Genomic DNA, 19002 nt, shown 5'->3' with positions numbered 1-19002 from the left:
TTTCACTCCAACACATATTCTCATTTTATTGACTAAATCTCAGCTTACAGGAAGACGGTTGTTTGCAAAGACAAAAGTGGATAGGAGTTCTAGTGTTGTGATCATCTACTCATTAAAACTCTGCTAAAATAATGATGATGAGAAATGTCACCAAACAGACAATGGTATTTCATTACACACATATATCACATTATGGATGAAAGGACGAAGCAGCAATCACTGACTCAGACACTAGGAAACAAAAAGGGCCAAGTGGCTTCCACGAACTTGGAAATCTACTTTTGCTCACCGCAATAAGTTGATAAAAATATATATTGCCATTTTCACCTCAAACACAAAAGTTTTTTTGAAGCAAAGAAAAACGAGTGAGGGTTAAAGTAAATAAGTACCCAATTACTTACTCTGGTTCTGCTCATATATTGGCAGGTGATGCGTGTAATTCCCTACATTTCTTATCAAACCAACAAGATTACAGAGCTGTTCATTCGCAAATGAAACATCAACAAACAGAAAAGTTTGACATCAGTGATTCATTTGAACATTTGAACAAAAACAATATCCAGTTTGTGCATCCAGTTAACAAAAACATACGGAGTAAAACTTCCTGCTACATTTAACATACAGAGTATTGCTGGTGGGACTTGGATGATTAATGGATACTAAAACAGAATAATTACTACTAATGTCTTCTTCAGTTTAACACATTCATGAATATACAAACTAAATAAATAATAATTGAGAATACTCAATTGCCACATTAGTTAATGGGCAAAGCCTTAATTTAGAATCCAAATTTAGAATTTTAAATTTTAGAATCAACTTTATAAAGGGGGTAAACTTCCATGAAGTTGCTTTAATAATTTTAAAAATAAGTAAAATACTAGCAACTATTTTCTAGCAGAACTTTTGAAATAACTTCCTGTTTCCCTCTGTTTATTGTTGCATTCTTTAACTTAACACTGAACCACTACAGTTATCTGTACTTAACATTTTTGTAAACTGTGCTGACACAAACGGAAAATCATGACAGCCACAAAGCTAACATCTCAGCAGAACCCAACATCGGAAGAAAGGGAGACGCCCATTCTAAACTATGAGGTTGTCACGTTAATATCATATTTAACATGATATCAACATGTTAAATATATTGATATTTAACATGTTAACATTAACATGTTAAATATTATAGACCTTAAGGTCTATAAGGTCTATAATTTTGATTCTTTCTCTCGTGGTCCAAATGCAGGCACGAAATGTATCCTTGCTAGGACATTTCAAACTTCGCAATAACCTCCAGGTCAGAATTTCTGGAATATTCTCACGGGGTACAGAAATATCTGCTGCTGCCAAAACAACTTCACAATTTACTATTGGAACAACTTGGAGTCGAAATTTAAGTTAAAAAGAATCTAGCATAGCTAAAGCTATTAAGTGCTTATTGAACGGAACAGCCGACGTTTTTTGTCATTCGACTCTAAATACCAATACTCCTGTTAGCTCAGGGTATGAGCCAGTGTTAGCGTACAGCTCGTCGCTTTCTAACAGTTGTTTTAAAACTGCATTACCTTAAAGGAAGCGATAGGTGGCGCGCCTTCATTTTCCACACCATGACCTCCTGCGTTTTACTTGAGCAGCCGCTTTATCTAGTTACTTGTCATGGACCCATGCCTACGTTAAACAAATAAAAGTTTCAAATGCCTCTTATTGAAAAACCTACCATGAGACACAGATATAATAATTACAACACCCATGTATCTGAATAGGAATATCCATTTTGAGTTACTTCCCTGACTTTTCAAACTTTGCAAAATAAACCCCAACAACTCAAAGACACCATTAACAGTATCTACCGGGTGCTTTAATTGCTCGATGAGCTCATGTACAGGTTTCATGCGGTCATGTGAATTTAGTGTGTAGCTCACAGCCAGCTGGAGAAAACAGCGGGGCTACAGTGTCTGCATCAGGACGGTCCTTTGTTCTGAATCAGAAGGCTGCTGATGAGGTCAGAGATGTCACAAGATGTTGTACTTAGCATACATACCCACTGATGATGAAAATGCACAATGTACTGGCTTTAGCTGGGTCTAGTTGTTCCTCAGTCGGGGGAGTATCCATGCTGAAGCTACTGACACTCACAAGATAAAGAAACATATCGTCGGCAGCGGCTACACTACATCTACGGGTTACGACAGTTTGGGGTTCGAGAAACACTGAGCAGGTTTTCACAAGAGAGCTTTTGTAGCACATACATGTTCATGCAGGTTAATGTGTGGAAAGCGATAGCCATTCCTACACATGATTTTAAGCCTTGGAAAATAGAATTTTTCTTGAATTATTTTCTCATAGTCAAAAAAAAGGAATGGTTTGCTTTTTCTTTTCTGTTTTTTTTTTTTGCCATCATTCTAAATCGGATAAAAAATACAAAAAGTGGAAAGCTTCACTACCTCATCAAAGGCCATTTAGAAGAAAGCTCTTCAGATAAAACAGTAGTTTCTAATTACAGCCTCTCGCTCCAGTGCCCTCATGCTTATTTTTTTTTAGCTGTTCTTTAAAGTGGTGAAATGATCACACAATAACACAAATATTTCACACAGAGTAAAAACTAATTACTGTTTTCTTTTTTTTAGTACCAGAATTTCTCAAGAGATCATAACACTGGTATTCAGTCTTGAATACAATGCAAGAAGGTGTGCTACTGCAAAAATAATCACATATTTCTTCAAAACCTTTTTCTTTAACAAGTGTAATTTTTTTTACTGTAAGTGTGAGCTAATCATGCAGTTATAAAGTTGGTGTTATTTTCTTTTCTGTTTTTTTTTCTTCCAAATTGAGCTAAGGTTGTTTCTTTTTAATCTACAGACAGTATTTAGATAGCAGTGTCAGAGGAAACATGTTCGGTAAAAAAATAAAACACAATGAAAACAAAAAGCATCGCTGACAGATTTTCCTGTGAAGCTTCAAAGATAAAAGAACTTCAGGAGTAAATATAAAAATAGACAGAGACATCATAGTCATTTTCTCTCACCTAAAGTTAGGCGAATAGTGTTAAATTTTTCTGGTAAAACATTAACACCGGTATCCTCATCAGTTGGGGTGTAACAGCATTTTGTGGTACGAAATCTCGTGATACTGAAATGTGTTGACATTTCTGTCATACACACACTTTCCTGTCTAGCTAATATGTGGGGCAGGATCGCCTGGTGAAACAGAGCTGAGTCCCTGATATGAAAACAAGTGCTTCAAGCTACATCTGGAAATTTTTTGCTAGGTTTTTATCCAAAGTAAGACAGAAAATAGTGTTGCGTTAACTGAGTCGACCACAAGGATTGCAAATTGGGCTGGATGATAACAGTCTGATAAATTAGCATTTGGAAGTTGACACCATGACTTAAATCATTTGTTGGTCTGTAATTTTGATAAGCTATAGGGAAATAAACCGCATATGAGGGGAAAACAAGACAAATGTATACTTTAAACCAACAGAAGCTAACAATGCTGAAGCTAGCATCTGACTGAAAACTTCCTATAGGCATCAAACTAAATATGTTTTTAGTATTTTAAGGAAGCACATTTGATCATTTCTAGCTATAAATTGAAAAAGACTGGACGAAATCTAAAATGTTAGTTTAGATTTAACTTGTGAAATTTGGCTACTGTGAATTAAGGGAAGCATAAACCCTAACAAATCCGAAATTAATAACTCTCACCTTAAATGTACATTTTTCAAAAACACAGTTTGTAGTTTGTGATTTTTGATTTGAACCCTTCGCACTATTTGTGAATCAAATCGCTGTGGTGAACTCAGTGTCACGTATCACGGTGTCTCATGAGCTGAACAAATCGTTACACCCCGACTTATTAGCCAAATGCAAGTGTTGCACAGGGAAGAAGAGTCGGAAGTCACTTAACAGTATTCACTAAAGTGGAAAAAAAGGAAAGCTACATTATAAAAAAAACAACAAAAAGAAATAAAATAGAAAAAAACAATTTTAGTCTTGTACGATTAAATAAATAAATTGTATCTCAAAGCAAAATACACTTTTTTAAGATTCATACACACAAACCACAAACACACTGTCACATTTTTGTTACACATCGTCTCACTCCGTCAACCAGGGTGTTTCTTCGAGTTCTGTTTTAGTCTTCATCATAGAAACAAGTCCTTCATCGTTTCCTCACAGCTTGTGAAGTCTTCCCTTGAATTATTTTTGCTGCAAGTATTGCTCTATAAAATACATTTTGGTTTTCTTTTCTGATGGTTTTAGTCACAGAGCTTCTCACTTTTTCTTTATATTCTCATGAAATGCATCTCAAAATGTCCCTGGATTGTAAACAAAGCCTCTCTTGATGACATCCAATCAAAGATCTTTCATTATGTGCCTTCAATCAAGATCTCCTAAGTCTTCAACGTGTCGACTTTCTTCCCAAGATGTAGAAAACAGGATACACGTTAGTACTTTTAGTCTGGTCTTGTTTCAATGCATGCACAACTATTGCAGTTCAAGAGGTATGGAAGTGTGGGTTGAGTCAGTCGCAGAGTTTGCCATGCTCACACGCAGATCTCAATGGGTGTAGCCACTAGCAAGCGGCCGCCAGGGGAACTGTTTTCCCGTGGCATTCGGTCGTAGCTGTTGGTGGACGACACCGAGCTGTTAGTGGAGACAGACACGAAATGATGTCCTCCACCCGGGTCCATCATTGCTCCCTTGGCTCCGCCACCACCGCTGCCCCTTTCCACCACCATGGGAGACATTGGAGAGAGGGGCGAGAGCGGTGAACGAGGCGACAAAGTCTGCTGCTTCATCCTCTCCACCAGGAGCTCCTCATCTTCTTCCCCTGATGAAGAAGTAGAGATTGTACCTTCCATATCTCCTCGCACATTCCCTCCTCCTCCTATGTTGCTCCCGCCAACCATCTCCGCGCTACCGCTGCCCCCTGCATTGCCGTTGTTGTCATGCTCTGCATCCAGCATCCAGGAGTGGCTGAAATACCCGAACACCTCCTTAACGGAGCAGCGGTGGTCCTGCTCCACCGAGAGCAGGCGGCGGAACATTCGCAGCGCCTGCTCGGTGAAACGCCTCCACTGCGATGGCACCGTGTTCGTCCTCCTCCTCTGCCAGTGGATGAACTCTTGATAGAACGTATCGGTGGGAAGCGCTTTCTCCCAAGGGAAGTTGCCAGTCAGCATGCAGAAGAGCAGCACACCAAAGGCCCAGACATCGGTGCTGTAGTCCACACAGAAACCCTCCTGGCGGGAGGCATCGCAAAGCTCTGGGGCTGTGTATGGAATGGTGCCACTCACCTGGGGAGAAAACCCAACAGGTCAGAACCATGTCAGGGAAAAGACCCCATAGCAACTGAGAAAACTCAACGGTGACTTACTCTTTTCACAGGCGAGCCAGCCCGACGGGTCATGCCAAAGTCTGAAAGTTTGACTTTGCGACACTCTCTGTCGAAAATGAGAATGTTTTCAGGCTTGATGTCCCTGTGGACGAGCTTCTTACAATGCAGATAATCCAAAGCGATGGCAACTTGATGCACGCAACGCTTCGCCACCGACTCAGGTAGACCAACCTGAAAGACCAGATGGAAGAAGAACATGTGCTGTACAGTTAGGACTTTCCAACTTACAGCCATTAAGAAGGGCAGACAAAAGAGTTAGGATCCCTTCAAGTTCTAAGTCAAATGTAACATCAGACAATGCCATGAGGAAGATAAATATTAAGAGTAGAGACATCAACGCTCTTGGGTTGACAAAATACCTGTAAGGCTTTACCGTTTTTTAGAAACAAGGTAATCTTCTTATTTATGCATGGGAAGATATTTAGAGCACAGACTGCAGTGAAGGTTTGCATTTTTATCCAGTTGGTTCTGACAGTTGCTTCAAAACCAACAAATAATGGAGAATGACATAGTCATTGTTGAAGAAAAAACTAATGCTGATGGTACCACTTGCAATATGAAAGTACTGAGTCAGTCCATTCGTCATGTAGTGTCTTTTTTAATGAGTCAAAATGATAGGAGTCTATGTGGAAACAAAGACTATAACACCACAAGATCCTCGACTGTGTGAGCTGAGGATGACTGAACCTGGATTATTTTTGAAGGGAAACTGCTTTGCTGTTATACTATTTTACTGGTTTTCCATGGTTAAATTATCGTTTTGGTGAATGTCGTGAATTAAGAAACAATCAGAATGGCAGCTATAAATCGGCACCTGTGGGGGAATGATGTCGAAGAGGTCTCCTGCCAAAGCGTACTCCTGGGCAAAGACGTAGTACTCGTCCGTCTCAAAGGCAATGCCGTACATGTTGATGATGAAGGGGCAGGGTGAGAGATATAGTGAGATGCTGTACTCCCGAAGGAATGATTTCAGCTTTGTCGTCTTCTTCTTCAGAAATTTCAGCGCCATTTTTGTACCTTTTGAGAAAAGAAAGATTGTGAATTCCTTGTCAAAGAAAGTGACATAAAATGTGTGTATACACCAGGTCCCTCACCTCTGATCTTGTGGATCACAAGGTCCACCTTGCCGTAGGTGCCCTTCCCCAGCTCCCTGATCACCTCATAGTACTTGTTAACCTCCAGCCTCTCCAGGTTCTGAGCAGCGATCAGCTGCAGCTCGTCCAGGATGTCCACGTTAGCTCGAGAAACCAGCGGAGAGGAGCTCATGGTGGCGGCTGTTTCCAACGATGGACTGGGGTGAAGAAGTGTTGGTCAGTGAGGAGAGGCGAAGCAGCTAGCAGCTGGGGTCACTGTACAAAAACCAGACAGGGACGTGAATATTTAGTTTCATGTATTGATGGGAAGCATAGATTTTTTTCAGAATTTCAAAAACTAAAGACTTTCTTAGAGAAAAGAAAAGTTTTGTACAAAATCTGCTCATTCTTGCATTTAATTTTACAAATCAGAAAGAAAAGTAAATATATGAATAAAAACAGTTCGATGTTATAAAAAGACAGGTCTGAAAACATAAGACAATATATTAATGTATATATTAAACAAGGTATACAATTCTGTACCATCAACATCTGTTTCAGCAAATAAGTCACATTTCCAGTTTATGATTCAATTTCTACTAATTTTCTAAAAAATAGAAAGAAGAGTTAAATATTTTTTATGTATATAATTAAGGTAAAATTTTAATTACAGAGTTATGAATTCAACTTAATATGAAAAAAATTGGACTATGTTTAATGAGAGAACAGGAGATTTGCCAAATTGTATTTAGTACTGAATCAGTTTCTAACACCATAATAGTAAGCATGAACCATAAGCCAGCAGAGCCTAAACTCCTTTATCCAAAAAGAACTGACTAAACCCAAACGCAGTTTAGACGTCTTTAGTGCTACAATTCTCTCCAAGCCTGTTAACTTGCAACACATCTGTGCTGTGAAAACAATCAACAGTAACATATTGGAGGCTCACCACCATCAACAACCTGTTCAGTTCCTTTTTGCACCTTTATTTCCACTGAAGATAGCTGAGAAATCTGTGAAACGTCCTGTTGGCAAGTGGTCATGGCTGAAATGATCATGTCTTTTCAGTTCCGTCCTTCTGTTCAGTGGATCAGCATCGCAGTGAATTTTCCTCATGTTCCAGGCTTCATCCTTTTAACTGTACCATAGTTTCTGACCGAACGCTACTGATTTTTTAGAGGAATCAAGTTGATTTGTTGGTCCAACACATTATGGATTTATGCCAAAAATACAGAACCACAATTAAAGTAGCTGGCGCTCCACAGTCATCGCTCAGAAAATCTGTGAAGAAACACATTTGGACACGGCTACCGTGAAATAGAAATGGGCTTGGTTTGTATAAACGCAACAAATTTTGAGGACAGTGTGTGAAATCATTTGCTTCTGTGGAGTTAAGGAAGATTGGGTTTATTTTGATGCTTTGTATAGTAAAGAACTGCTGAATCTAAAGACAGGATTTCATCAGAACATCCCAAATGTGGCTATTAAATACTGATGTTTTGCAGAAATGCTGATAAAATCACCAGATATTACAGATTTGCTTTATTTGCTCTATTTATGAGAGAAATTTCAACAATAATTCCACAAATTTAAACATCTCACACCAGGAAACTTATCCATCTTCTTTTCTGTAATGTTCTGTGATATTCTTTATTCTAAAACTTTAAGACGGAAATATGATTAAGTTCTTTAAAAATGACAAAAAATTCCTGAAGTAGCTATTTATCAGAATTTTTAAGTTGTATTTTTTTACATCTTTGGCTCTAAACAAGTCTTATTTTGGTGGACTAAAGGCAAATATTGCTCTTAGAACTGTAAAGGTTGCAGACCCCTGGTCTATCACATAAAGTCTAATAAAATGCCCTTAAGGTTGTGGATGCAACATCAGAAAATAACTATTCTGCAAGGTACTGTGTGTCCTAAGAAGCGAAGTCTGCTGTTCTGTTATATGAAACGTGGTTTTCAGGGTGAGTGCTGCAGGACGGATATTTAAACCCCCCAGTCTGTCAGTCAGATCTGCAGTGTGGTCGTCACTGAAAATGCTAATTATCTGCAGTGAAGGCCTTAGTAATTCGAAAAGCTACTCACCATGGGTGGCTGCTGGGAGCTGAGTCACACATACACACAAAACAGCAAGCCAACAACAGTCAGCTTCAGCAGATCCATTTCCTACTGCAGTGTGATTATTCTTACCGATTGCTTTCTTTCTTTTCTCTCTCTCTCTCTCCTTTCTGAGGAGGCTGATCTGCCAAGTCCTGACCTACAGCCTATATAGATTCAGGCGCGTGTGGAGGAGACGCAGGAACACACATGCAGCCGAACACAGAACCATTACATAAGCTGCTCAGAGGAGTTGGATAGCTCTGATACTTGCAGCATTTCATTATCTTCAACACACTCCTTTGCCAATCTCCTCAGAAATCCATTTTACATCACACTTTCTCATGCTTTCCAGTTTTTTGATGTCCAAAAAAGAAAAAAGAGCTTGCAAGCTTTCGTAACTCATGTCATGTGAAGCCGGCTCTCGTCATTCCCACCACAGGCCTTGATGTTTCTCGGTGGGGGTGTGATCTCCTTGAGCGATATGGACAGAGAGAGAGGTTGATGGCAGCAGGTGAGGAGGGATGAGTCAGTTTGGGTGATGCATGGCAGCACAGAGGGCCTGTACTCTCTCTTTGTCCCTGACACATGTGATAAACACACACATACACACACACACACACATTTAAAAGAGAGGCCAGGGAGTTGTGGGCACACTAGGCTATTTGTTTCTGTCATGGATCAGAACTGCTTACTTTATCTATATAGTATGTGTGTGTCCTGCTTGTATATGTGTCCATGTACTGAAACTGCGGATAGGATTATTATCTTGAGTACCTCCCCTTAAATCCCATAAATGTTATCAACATGTACATGGAGTATAAAGAGAAGTACACAAAATTAAAACAATGAAGTCACATTAACTTAGGGGAGGAAAATCTCCCTCTGTAATGACCTTGTTAAACATGAAAATTCTGCTGTGGGACTTGCTTGATTTGGAAATATCAGGAGCCTTTTGAAAAACTCAGTTAAATAAGCTACATTCTCCAGAAAATGCTTGCTCTTTTAGTAATGTAACTGTCCTAATAAAACACAGAAGATGCTCAAAATGTTAACTCTTTAATTTCTTCCTTTGCATTAAAATAGTTAAACCAGCTTCAAGGTTTACCCCAGAAAACTTGCTTAGCCCGGTGGTTGGCCCATTGTGTGTTTGAGTTGAAATTTGTTTTCAGTTGACAGGAAATTGGAAAATATCACTTGGTAATTATGCGTTATTAAAAGATTGAAAGATTAATATCTTGAACACCAACTATATAAAGTCTTAAAAAATGCAAGCACTTAAAGAAAAAAAAATTAATAAATAAGCACTGCTTAGCCTGGTGGGGGCACAAGTAATAATACACTGGGGAAAATTATGCTAGCTAGAATTCACTCACTTTCTCACTCACTAAAAATGTCACATCACAGTGAGTTTTTTTCAGTACTTTTGGATTTTCCTTCAGCTTGGCTGTTGGGCAGAAGCAATGAAGATGGTAAATTCCTGTGCCTAACTAGGATTTCAAAGTTGTTAGAAAATGTATCTACACATTGCTTGGCAAAGAAAGCAGAAAAAACTCAATTGCCTCGTAAAAATTTAGACACAAAGGGAAGCCACAAATGCCACCACCATCTGCTGCTGCAGGAGCACAGAAAGAGTTTTCCACATCTCCTCTGTGAATGTTTCCCAAGGTACAAAAATCTACTCTGTGTAGGGGTTTCAAGTACAAACTTTAACTAGTATAAGTCATTTCTATCTCCAAGGAGATGAGACAGCAATGATGGATCTTATCTTTGCCTCATTCTTTCGTACTTAAAATGAATTCAAATAAAAAATTTAATTGCCATCTGGAAAGTACTGCCTAATGATTTATTGGTTCATTAACATTTCATAAAATATCTTTTTTTTACTTTTTTGGGAACAAGTTTTATTGTTCACTTTTATGGAACTATAAAGTGAGCCATTTTAAAAAGACATCATTAAATCAAATCATACATTTTTGCTTCCCCTGTGAAATAAGGTTCTCTGGTTTCTGGTATTGGATTCAATAGATATTCAAATGTGTGTTTGGGTGTGTTTGTGTATATTTTCATCTGACTCACAATGGATTTAATCATCAGTGTGTGTGAGACTGCATTCCCGCATCTATGTACACATTTGTGTCTGTTTTCTGTGCAAGTGGGGTCATTGTGCCTTAAAGTCCACAATGTTGCAGAGCCCAACAGGTTTATGGGGACGATAATGTTAGATCTTAAGAAAATAAATTTAAAATATGCTAGTTTTAAAACTTAACCACATGTACAATATTAGATAAAATTAATAGTGTTTTAAATAAGAAATTATATCCATGGTTCAATCAGCGTATTCTCTTATGTAGGATATTTCTATTGAAACATTATACACTAAGTTGAATTAAAATAATTTAGCTTGTAGTTCTGTATAATTTAAAACACAGCTAACCTCAAAGTGGACTGAGCAGGCATTCACGGGGGGTCGTGGCTGTTTGTGTGAATTTAACCTTTTGACCATCTTGATAAGATTTAAACAGCTGGTGTAAAACTGAATGCATCATAGAATCTCTCCTAGTTGTTAACATGTCTTGATTGAAACAGCCTAAATATAGTTAGAAACTCCCTTCAATTTGTTTTCAAGATCAAACACCAGTTGTCACCTTTGTCTAAAAAAAAAGTGGAAGCGAAGCTTCTCCTCCACTGGCCTGAACTCATACTGTTTTATGGGTTGTCACAGATCAGTGTGAAAGCTGGAACTTCTCCTGATTCTTTCCCACACACACTAAAGGCAGATCAAAAGATTTAGCAGGCAGTCTGCTGTAGCTACAGGTAACCCAAAGATTAGTCCTATAACTTTTAAGAGGGTCCAAGACAGCTCCTGGTTGGATGAGCAAAGATACGCCTTATTTGAATAAATTAAAGAGAAGAATAAGCCTTTACTATAAAAATTTGTGCACGTGAGGAACAAACTAGATTTGCCGTTGCAATTCTCCAGAGACGTCTTTGCTTTATGTTTGTCGTTTCCATCTTTTGTCCTTTTCCCTCTCTCAGGTAAATTCATGTGTTGTTTGTGCTTTGAGTTTTCTGATGTTTTGTGATGTGCTTTTATGGTGATAGTATGCATCTGTCTTGAATAAATGCTGATTATTGTGACGCTGATACCTCTGTGAGATCTCAGTTCTTTGCTCACAGCATTTTTTTAAATCCAGGTATATGAGAGGATATAGCGAGTAAAAGATAATCCATCTTCTCTTAACAATCTCAAAAGTTTATCAGATGTTACTTAATTCTTTTAATTACTTTTATAATAAGACTGAACTAACTGTTAAGGAGCAAGCTGCACTGATATTCAGCAAACTGGGTATAACTAAAGCATTCTTTCATGACAACGTTGATTGAACCCATACTAGTAAAATGGACAATGCCTATAATAGCCCCATTGTTGACCATTCTTTTTAATAAAAATGGTTAATTATGTTTGCTTATGTCTAACCATGTTTTCCTACTCCTACTCAGTCCTTTATTTATCTTAAATGCATAACCACTTGCGTTGTAAGCAGGAATGCTCTGAGCAGAATTTTGAGACCAACTTGGGTTTTGACCCATCAATACTTATTTTAGCCAATAATAATTTCTCTTTTAGAATATCTACAATATAATTAGATACAATACAAGAACAACATTTAAAATGATTTTTAGGCGTCTGCCTGTGAGTGGTCACTGATTATTTATGTTAGGAACAGAAGCAGTTTCAATCCACTTTGTTCAGTATCATGTTTGTATATGCTAACAAGGTTTACTGAAAAAACAGTTTTTGTTGCAATTCTCTAAGGAATCTTGGCCCTACAGGTAACTGTAAAATTACAAAAAGTCTAAAAATATTTCAAGATCCAGCATATTCAATAATATATAGAAGCTGAATGCTCGAAAGGAAGTCAGAGGAACTCCAGTGCAATCTGTTCAGCCTTCCAAACCCTGAATAAACCTCATTCATGTGTTGACATAGTGCAGAAAATATGCTTACATTGATATATCTCTGTTCTCACTCTGACTTAGTCACTGAATTCATCACTGATGCTAATGAAATCTTATTTTGAGTCTCAATCCTCTCTGTTGATGTATGATGTGAAAAATAAGAATCTTTAGGAATGAAACTGAAACTGTGTTTGGGAGTACATGCAATTTATCATTCTTTTGGACTCTTTTGCCTTTTACAAAGATTGTGGTTTCGTTTTTACTGAAATAAATAATTTAAATGTGCAACACTACCAGTCTCACAATATCATCCATCTGAGATTTAATGTACCAAATCAAGCCAGGGCCATTGAATGAAAACAGAACTAAAGGGAGGACGACTGTTGACAGAGGCCAAAACAATTAATCATGTTTTTTTTCCAAACTCTGGTTGTAATAAATATTTACTTGTGACTTTAAAACCATCAGAATTGTTTACTCCCATAAGGCTCAAAATTCAATGTCCTGGAAACAGAAACAAAATACATCATGTTCCTTTCAGCTAATCACAAATCCTCCCTGCCTCCCTCCTCCTCCTCTGTCCTCTGAGCTCCACACTGACACTCTGTGCCACCAGGTTTAAGGCTGTGTGAAAACAGTGCAGCAACTACAGGCCACAGCTGACTAAATCCCAGACTGCTTATGCAACCAGCGGGCATTGCTGACTGGCCAAGCATATTCTGCTGGCCAAGGCGATGATTGCCGCCACGTCCGCCTCCGCTCATGCAGCCGCACTGTCCTCCAACAATTACAGCAATGCCATCTTCATCCTCTTTTATGCATGTGGAGCATAAGTCCACATCATTTCCCTATACAGTGACAGAGATTTAGTCATTTGTCATCCGAAAGAAAATGCTGGCATGGTCAGAAGAAGTTGTTGACCACACATACACACAGAATCAAACTCATTTTTTTGGTGTAAGACTAAGAAATTCGGCACTGACAGGCACCAGACAGTATGAGGGAAAAATAATGAGAAAGGAGAGGCAGGGACTGCGGGACGTTATGACAAGGACCACTGAGCAGCAAAGAGGAGATAACGAGAATACCTTCAGCCAGCAATACCTGCGTATACAATAGCAGATGTAGGGGATTTGTAGCAACATTCAAAGCTAAGAGTGTCAAGTTTCAGTTTGGTTCTTGTAAGCCTACAATTAAAAATCTGATTAAGTGTGGTGTGCAATTTGTATTCAGCACATTCAAATTTCTTAGGAAATATATGTGAACAAACAGTACCAATAAAGCTCAGGGGACACAACAAATGGCTCAGGGATGAAGTTATGGAGAGGGTATATCCAGGGTTAGCCTATAAAGTGATATCTCAAGCTTTTAACATGTCAGTGCTCCATTCAATCCATCAAAACTAGCAAAAACAAGCCATCCCCGTAAACCCATAAGTGGAAGATGATTCTCTGGTCAGATAAGACCAAAACATTTTCTCTACACAGAAAATCGTATGCATGGCAGACAATATGACAATTCATTCATTTACTCAGAACAAACAACTAATTGGTGGTGCAACTGGACCAACTACCTCCTCAGTTTTGAAGGAAGAGCCACTTAGATTTTGCTCTGCACCTTTATACTGAAAAAAATGTTGGCAATAAAGACATTTATCAAGTCCATATTATTAATATTATTGTATATTTTTACCTGTTTTATGCTTCAGTTGGTTTTTGCATTAAAAAAAGCTGCAATAACGTCTTCTGCAAAGAACACCCGAATCTGCCAGAGCTCACAAATCAAGTTAAATGACCCAGTTGTGCCTGCTCACAGCGGTCATATTAAAAATGCAGTTGCAGGTGCTGCATCCTTAAAGTTAGAGAAGCATAAAAATGTGACACATGGAAAATAAATCTGGGCTCGGATACATCTTCTTATGTGATTAAAGTAATTTGTGAAACCTTTATTAATTGAAATAAGAGTTATTTGTGTGTGTGTGTGTGTGTGTGTGTGTGTGTGTGTGTGTGTGTGTGTGTGTGTGTGTGTGCGTAACCATCACAAGTTATTGGATTGCAGCTGCTGGGGTCTTTCACTGACAAATAAAGAGTAAAAATAAATTCAACTGAATCTTATTTACAGATATATATCACCAAATCCAGGCAGATTACAAGCCATGCCTATATGAAAATGTATATGTATTTTAAATCCAGTGAACATTGCAGTGTGCCACAGTAGAGATGAGAAATCCCTTTCACCAGAAAGAGACCAATAGCAGAAGCAGACTCAGCATGAGAGGCCATCTGCCTCAACTGGTTGGGGGTCGAGGGGACATTTAGGAATTCTTCAAGGCCTAAAGTCCCCTTCAAATGATGGGTCACTTTCCACACAACAATATATCATAATACCAGAAATTCCAGTCATTAGTCATAGAAGACTATGGAATTCAAAAGTGGCCAAAAATAATAACGAAGAAATAGAGTGCATTTCATATAACAATAGGTTGTCCAGTGTTTACTACAAAGAGGAAGAAGGAATGATGCAATATGGATTTTTAAAAAGTGTTTTTGAAAGGAAACATAACTTCTCCACCTCAGCTCAGCTGCATGACTAAGTTGATTGTAAATTACTGTTTGTGTCACTAGGTGTCACTGTGTAGTAATTCTACAGTCAAATTCAGTTTTGTTGGCCAAGTTTAAGCACACAAGCAAGGAATTTTACTTTGGTTTTACATCTTGTGGACATATCGACATTTAACTCTAAATGTATGGAGTTTACAAATTTGCTTTTCTAAAAGTGCTGTTTGTAAAGGTATATTCCAGACTTTATCATATTAGACAGTGTTGTAAAAATAAGTATCAGAAGTTGAATTTTAAATGTACCATATGTCAAATTGCAGTAATCATTACAATATCAAAGTGTGAAATTTCACATTTGCATTTTAATAATATTTTGGCCTGTTGGATAAAACTTTTACTTAACTCATTGCAAACCCTTGATATATATTTTTAGCAGCTGAGATGCTAAAGTTAATAAAGTGTCATGGAACATTGTGATAAACAAAAAAATGGGGTAAATGGAGGGTTTAACATGATCACCTTTGTCAGAACAATGTTTTTCTGATATTTCGCCACCTCTGTATTGAACCTCTGTATTGAGACGCTGGAGATTTCTCCCTGTATTGAACCCTGTTCAATACAGGTATGGTACAAAGCACTTCGTGCTTTGTACCATTATCAAAATCATAATTTTGATAATGATAATGATCAAAATTATCATTTTGATAATTTCTTGATCAGAACCACAATGTGCTACTTGAGATTGGACAGTGACAGTCATAATGAGCAAACATTGTGCATCTCATGAAGACCCACTTTTCTCTCTTCTCAGTGAGCCTATTTATCGACCCATTGGACCTGAATTAAATTTGCAATTGAATTCCCCAGAGTCCTTGCACTAATGCATTGCTCTCACCACAAGTCTTAATCAATGGATGCCTAACCGTAAACCACGCAACAATGTAATTCTACTTCAACTCAAAAACAAAATCTAATCTTTTAGATATAGGCAGTCCTCAAAAGTTGGTGCTTCATTAGGGTTTCAGACCCCACGGTTACATAAAGGCAAACACACATACACACACATTTTTCAAATAAATACCTGAGTCATAGTGTTGAGTAAGCCCCGAAAGGTTAAATAGTGTTCCTACTAAATCCTGGATTGTGACATGTTCTGATTCTTCAGCTGGTTGTGAAGACATTTACCACGTTATCAGTCCGATGAGGACAAATGACAGGCAAAGCTACCACCACAACTGGACTCTCACTGTTGTTTAGCCCCAGACTGTTCATGTAACCCACATTGGAAGCTATGACTCATCGTGCTGAAGTGTTTGTAGATGTGCAGCGAGTCGACTTCAGTGTGAAATAAAGGACAAGGTCTTCTCTGACCAGCAGACACACGCAAAACAACCAGGCACCCTCCTCCAATTGGTTTGCAGCAGGATATTTACCTAGATTTTTATTTAAAAAAAAAAAAAATCATTTTAGCAGATTTACTAAATAATCATGAAAAGATCCAAAATAGCCAAACTTCTGGTCAAAATTAATTGAATTTTACTTTTTTAATACTTGAACTACCAAACAGTAAGTTAACCACGAAGTGCTTTGTACAGGAGTTATATCTTTCTTTTTTTTTTCGACTGGATATTTTCACCGTTCACTAAAATTCTAAAACTCAAATCACTAAACTCAATAAGCCTACAATGAAAAGAGATTTATAGATAGTTAAAAATTTATAAAATATTTATTGTATTTATAAAAACACAGCTGTTAAGAATTACTGTCAACGAGTCACTTGTCTGGTGAAAAAAGAGGCGAGTGCTTTCATCCTGAAACTGCGTTTGAAGCTCTTGTTTTGAAGCAAGATAAGAAGTAGTTCCTCTGTTTACTTTGGTGTCTCAACACAGTCGGGTAATAAGGACATGTAAAGGCACACTGGGTTACAAAAACACGAAAAATGCCACATCACTCTTAAATTGTTTCTCACTTCAGAATTTTGGCTACAAAAGAGAAAATATTGGAATAATTCACCATAATTGAGATCGACTCCCTGGCACTAAAGGCCAGCATCTGGTTTAAAATCTAAAACACTGCTCAGACATGAATTATTCTACACTGACAAGAGATTTTTTTAAAAAACAAAGTTTTAGATTTATAAACCTTTATGCCTTCATTAAAACACAAGAAATAGTATTTCGAATCTCTTTTTTTTTTTTACATTAATGTGAAAGCATAAAACCCACACAATAGAGCGACTAGTCAAAACTAAAGGATTTTATTTTACCCCTGACTACTGATTCTTAAATCTTAGTTTTCCAAAAAATGCTGCTAAAATCTCCACTGTTGTTCTCCTGTACCCAATATCAGATCTAGGTTTACCACTCCACTCCTCATCCTTTAGTGAAAAAAATTTAATCTGCCAGTATTCAAACATGCAGAAGCTCAGTCTCCAAAGACAAACTAAAATCGGTATTTTATTTTCTTTCTGTTACAAAATGGACTAAAATCTGCATCCTCTCTTAGAAGCAGAGTGCTGTGCTGCAGCCACACAAGATGTAAACACTGTGTTCAGGTGGCGTTTCACAGCCATCATCAGTATTCTGGGAGCCAGTGTTGTGTTGCATCTTAGTCTGCTCAGAGTTAGAGGAAAATCACAAGCACTTTACAGCGCTTGAAAGAATAGGAAAGAAACGCACATGCAGAAAGACGCTGCAGACACACGACAACCCCCCCAACCCCCTCTATGCGTTATCCAAAATGACAGAACAGATCACAAGAGTGGAAAGCAGCGCTGTGATCAATAAAAACATTCAAAATATTAAAGACTCACATTAATCAGCATGCAGGAGCGGGGAGCGCTTTGTTTATAACGTGAATCAGTGCTGGTGTGCTCAGAGGTGATGGGTGAGTTAAAGCACAGTAGGACATGATGCCGCTGTCTGCACTGTGGAGGTCGGGGTGCAGGTGAGGAGACGCTGGAGATTTCTCCCAATACTCACCCTTCAGTGGGTTCCCATTTGGAGGCTGTAGTGTCCACTCTGTCCACGCAGACTCATAATAATAAAAAAACAGGCAGGTCGATGAGAGCGCATACTACAGGTAGGTGAACCCTGACCGACGCGTCCAGCCAGAAGCCTCCGCAGAGCAGTGTGTCGCTGCTGGATGTGGATCCGAGCATCCGGCTCCCTCCCTGCGGCTCTGCGTCCTATTGTCTCCGCATCGCTCTGATCTCCAGGTTGGGAGGAGAGGAGACGAGATGAAGACGGCGCGAGGAAGGGATGGGGAGAGGGAAAGCCCTCCCCCTCCTCGAGGCTCCGGCCAATCACAGCGCTGCTCCGCTGGGAGCCGCCGCTGAACGCTGTCTCCGTACAGACTATGCTGCCTTCGTGGGTAATCGGAAATATCAACAGTACACGCAAATGCGATAAATACAACAAAATAGAATAAAATAAAGTAAAAATAAACGAACAGCTAAATTAATAGTAGAAGTATATTTACAGGTGCGTCCTAGTAAATTAAAAATATTAATAAAAAAAATTCATTTACGTAAATTTGTATATATTTTATAGATTTGTTCCAGCTGAGTTAGAATAGAATATAAATAGTCTTTGTTGTCCCACAGTGGGAAAATGCAGGTGACAGGAGTATCAAGATATTGTCTTAAAATAATGGCCTAAGTATTTTTTTATTTATTTTTTTTGGCCAAAAACGATTTTGTTTGCTTGTTTTTTTTTTTACCTAAATATTTTTTTTGGCAAAAAAGAGGTGGAGATTCTTGAAAAACAAAATAATAAAAATAAAATAAATAAATCACTTTTGACAAACAAACAAACAAACAAACAAACAAAAACAAACAAAACTTACACAAAAAACAATGAATTAATTACTAATAATATAAGCCAATGCAAAAGTTTCACTATTAT

General features: G+C 38.1%; 1 protein-coding gene across 1 annotated transcript; it reads right to left on the bottom strand.

Moving 5' to 3' along the window:
• Window positions 1-6: 6 nt before the first annotated feature.
• On the bottom strand, window positions 7-18360 carry bsk146 (brain specific kinase 146). The gene is made up of 5 exons (XM_007561295.2): window positions 18079-18360; window positions 6498-6752; window positions 6218-6420; window positions 5383-5574; window positions 7-5302 (listed from the first exon to the last, which is right to left on the bottom strand). The coding sequence occupies exons 2-5, from the start codon at window positions 6667-6669 to the stop codon at window positions 4550-4552; spliced, it is 1320 nt and encodes a 439-aa protein (XP_007561357.1). The 5' UTR covers window positions 6670-6752; window positions 18079-18360; the 3' UTR covers window positions 7-4549.
• Between the last annotated feature and the right edge of the window lie 642 nt (window positions 18361-19002).

This window comes from Poecilia formosa, unplaced genomic scaffold (genome assembly GCF_000485575.1).
Source record: "Poecilia formosa unplaced genomic scaffold, Poecilia_formosa-5.1.2 Scaffold4, whole genome shotgun sequence".
NCBI classification, from domain to species: domain Eukaryota; kingdom Metazoa; phylum Chordata; class Actinopteri; order Cyprinodontiformes; family Poeciliidae; genus Poecilia; species Poecilia formosa.
This window is presented reverse-complemented; position numbering and strand designations above follow the sequence as displayed.

What these genes read in the sequence shown, in the direction of transcription:
- bsk146 (XM_007561295.2), bottom strand. Translation starts at nt 6,669, where the DNA reads ATGAGCTCCTCTCCGCTGGTTTCTCGAGCTAACGTGGACATCCTGGAC. An exon ending in TGTGATCCACAAGATCAGAG is followed by an intron (nt 6,421 to 6,497) that starts GTGAGGGACCTG and finishes TTTTCTCAAAAG; the next exon opens with GTACAAAAATGGCGCTGAAA. An exon ending in CTGGCTCGCCTGTGAAAAGA is followed by an intron (nt 5,303 to 5,382) that starts GTAAGTCACCGT and finishes TTTTCTCCCCAG; the next exon opens with GTGAGTGGCACCATTCCATA.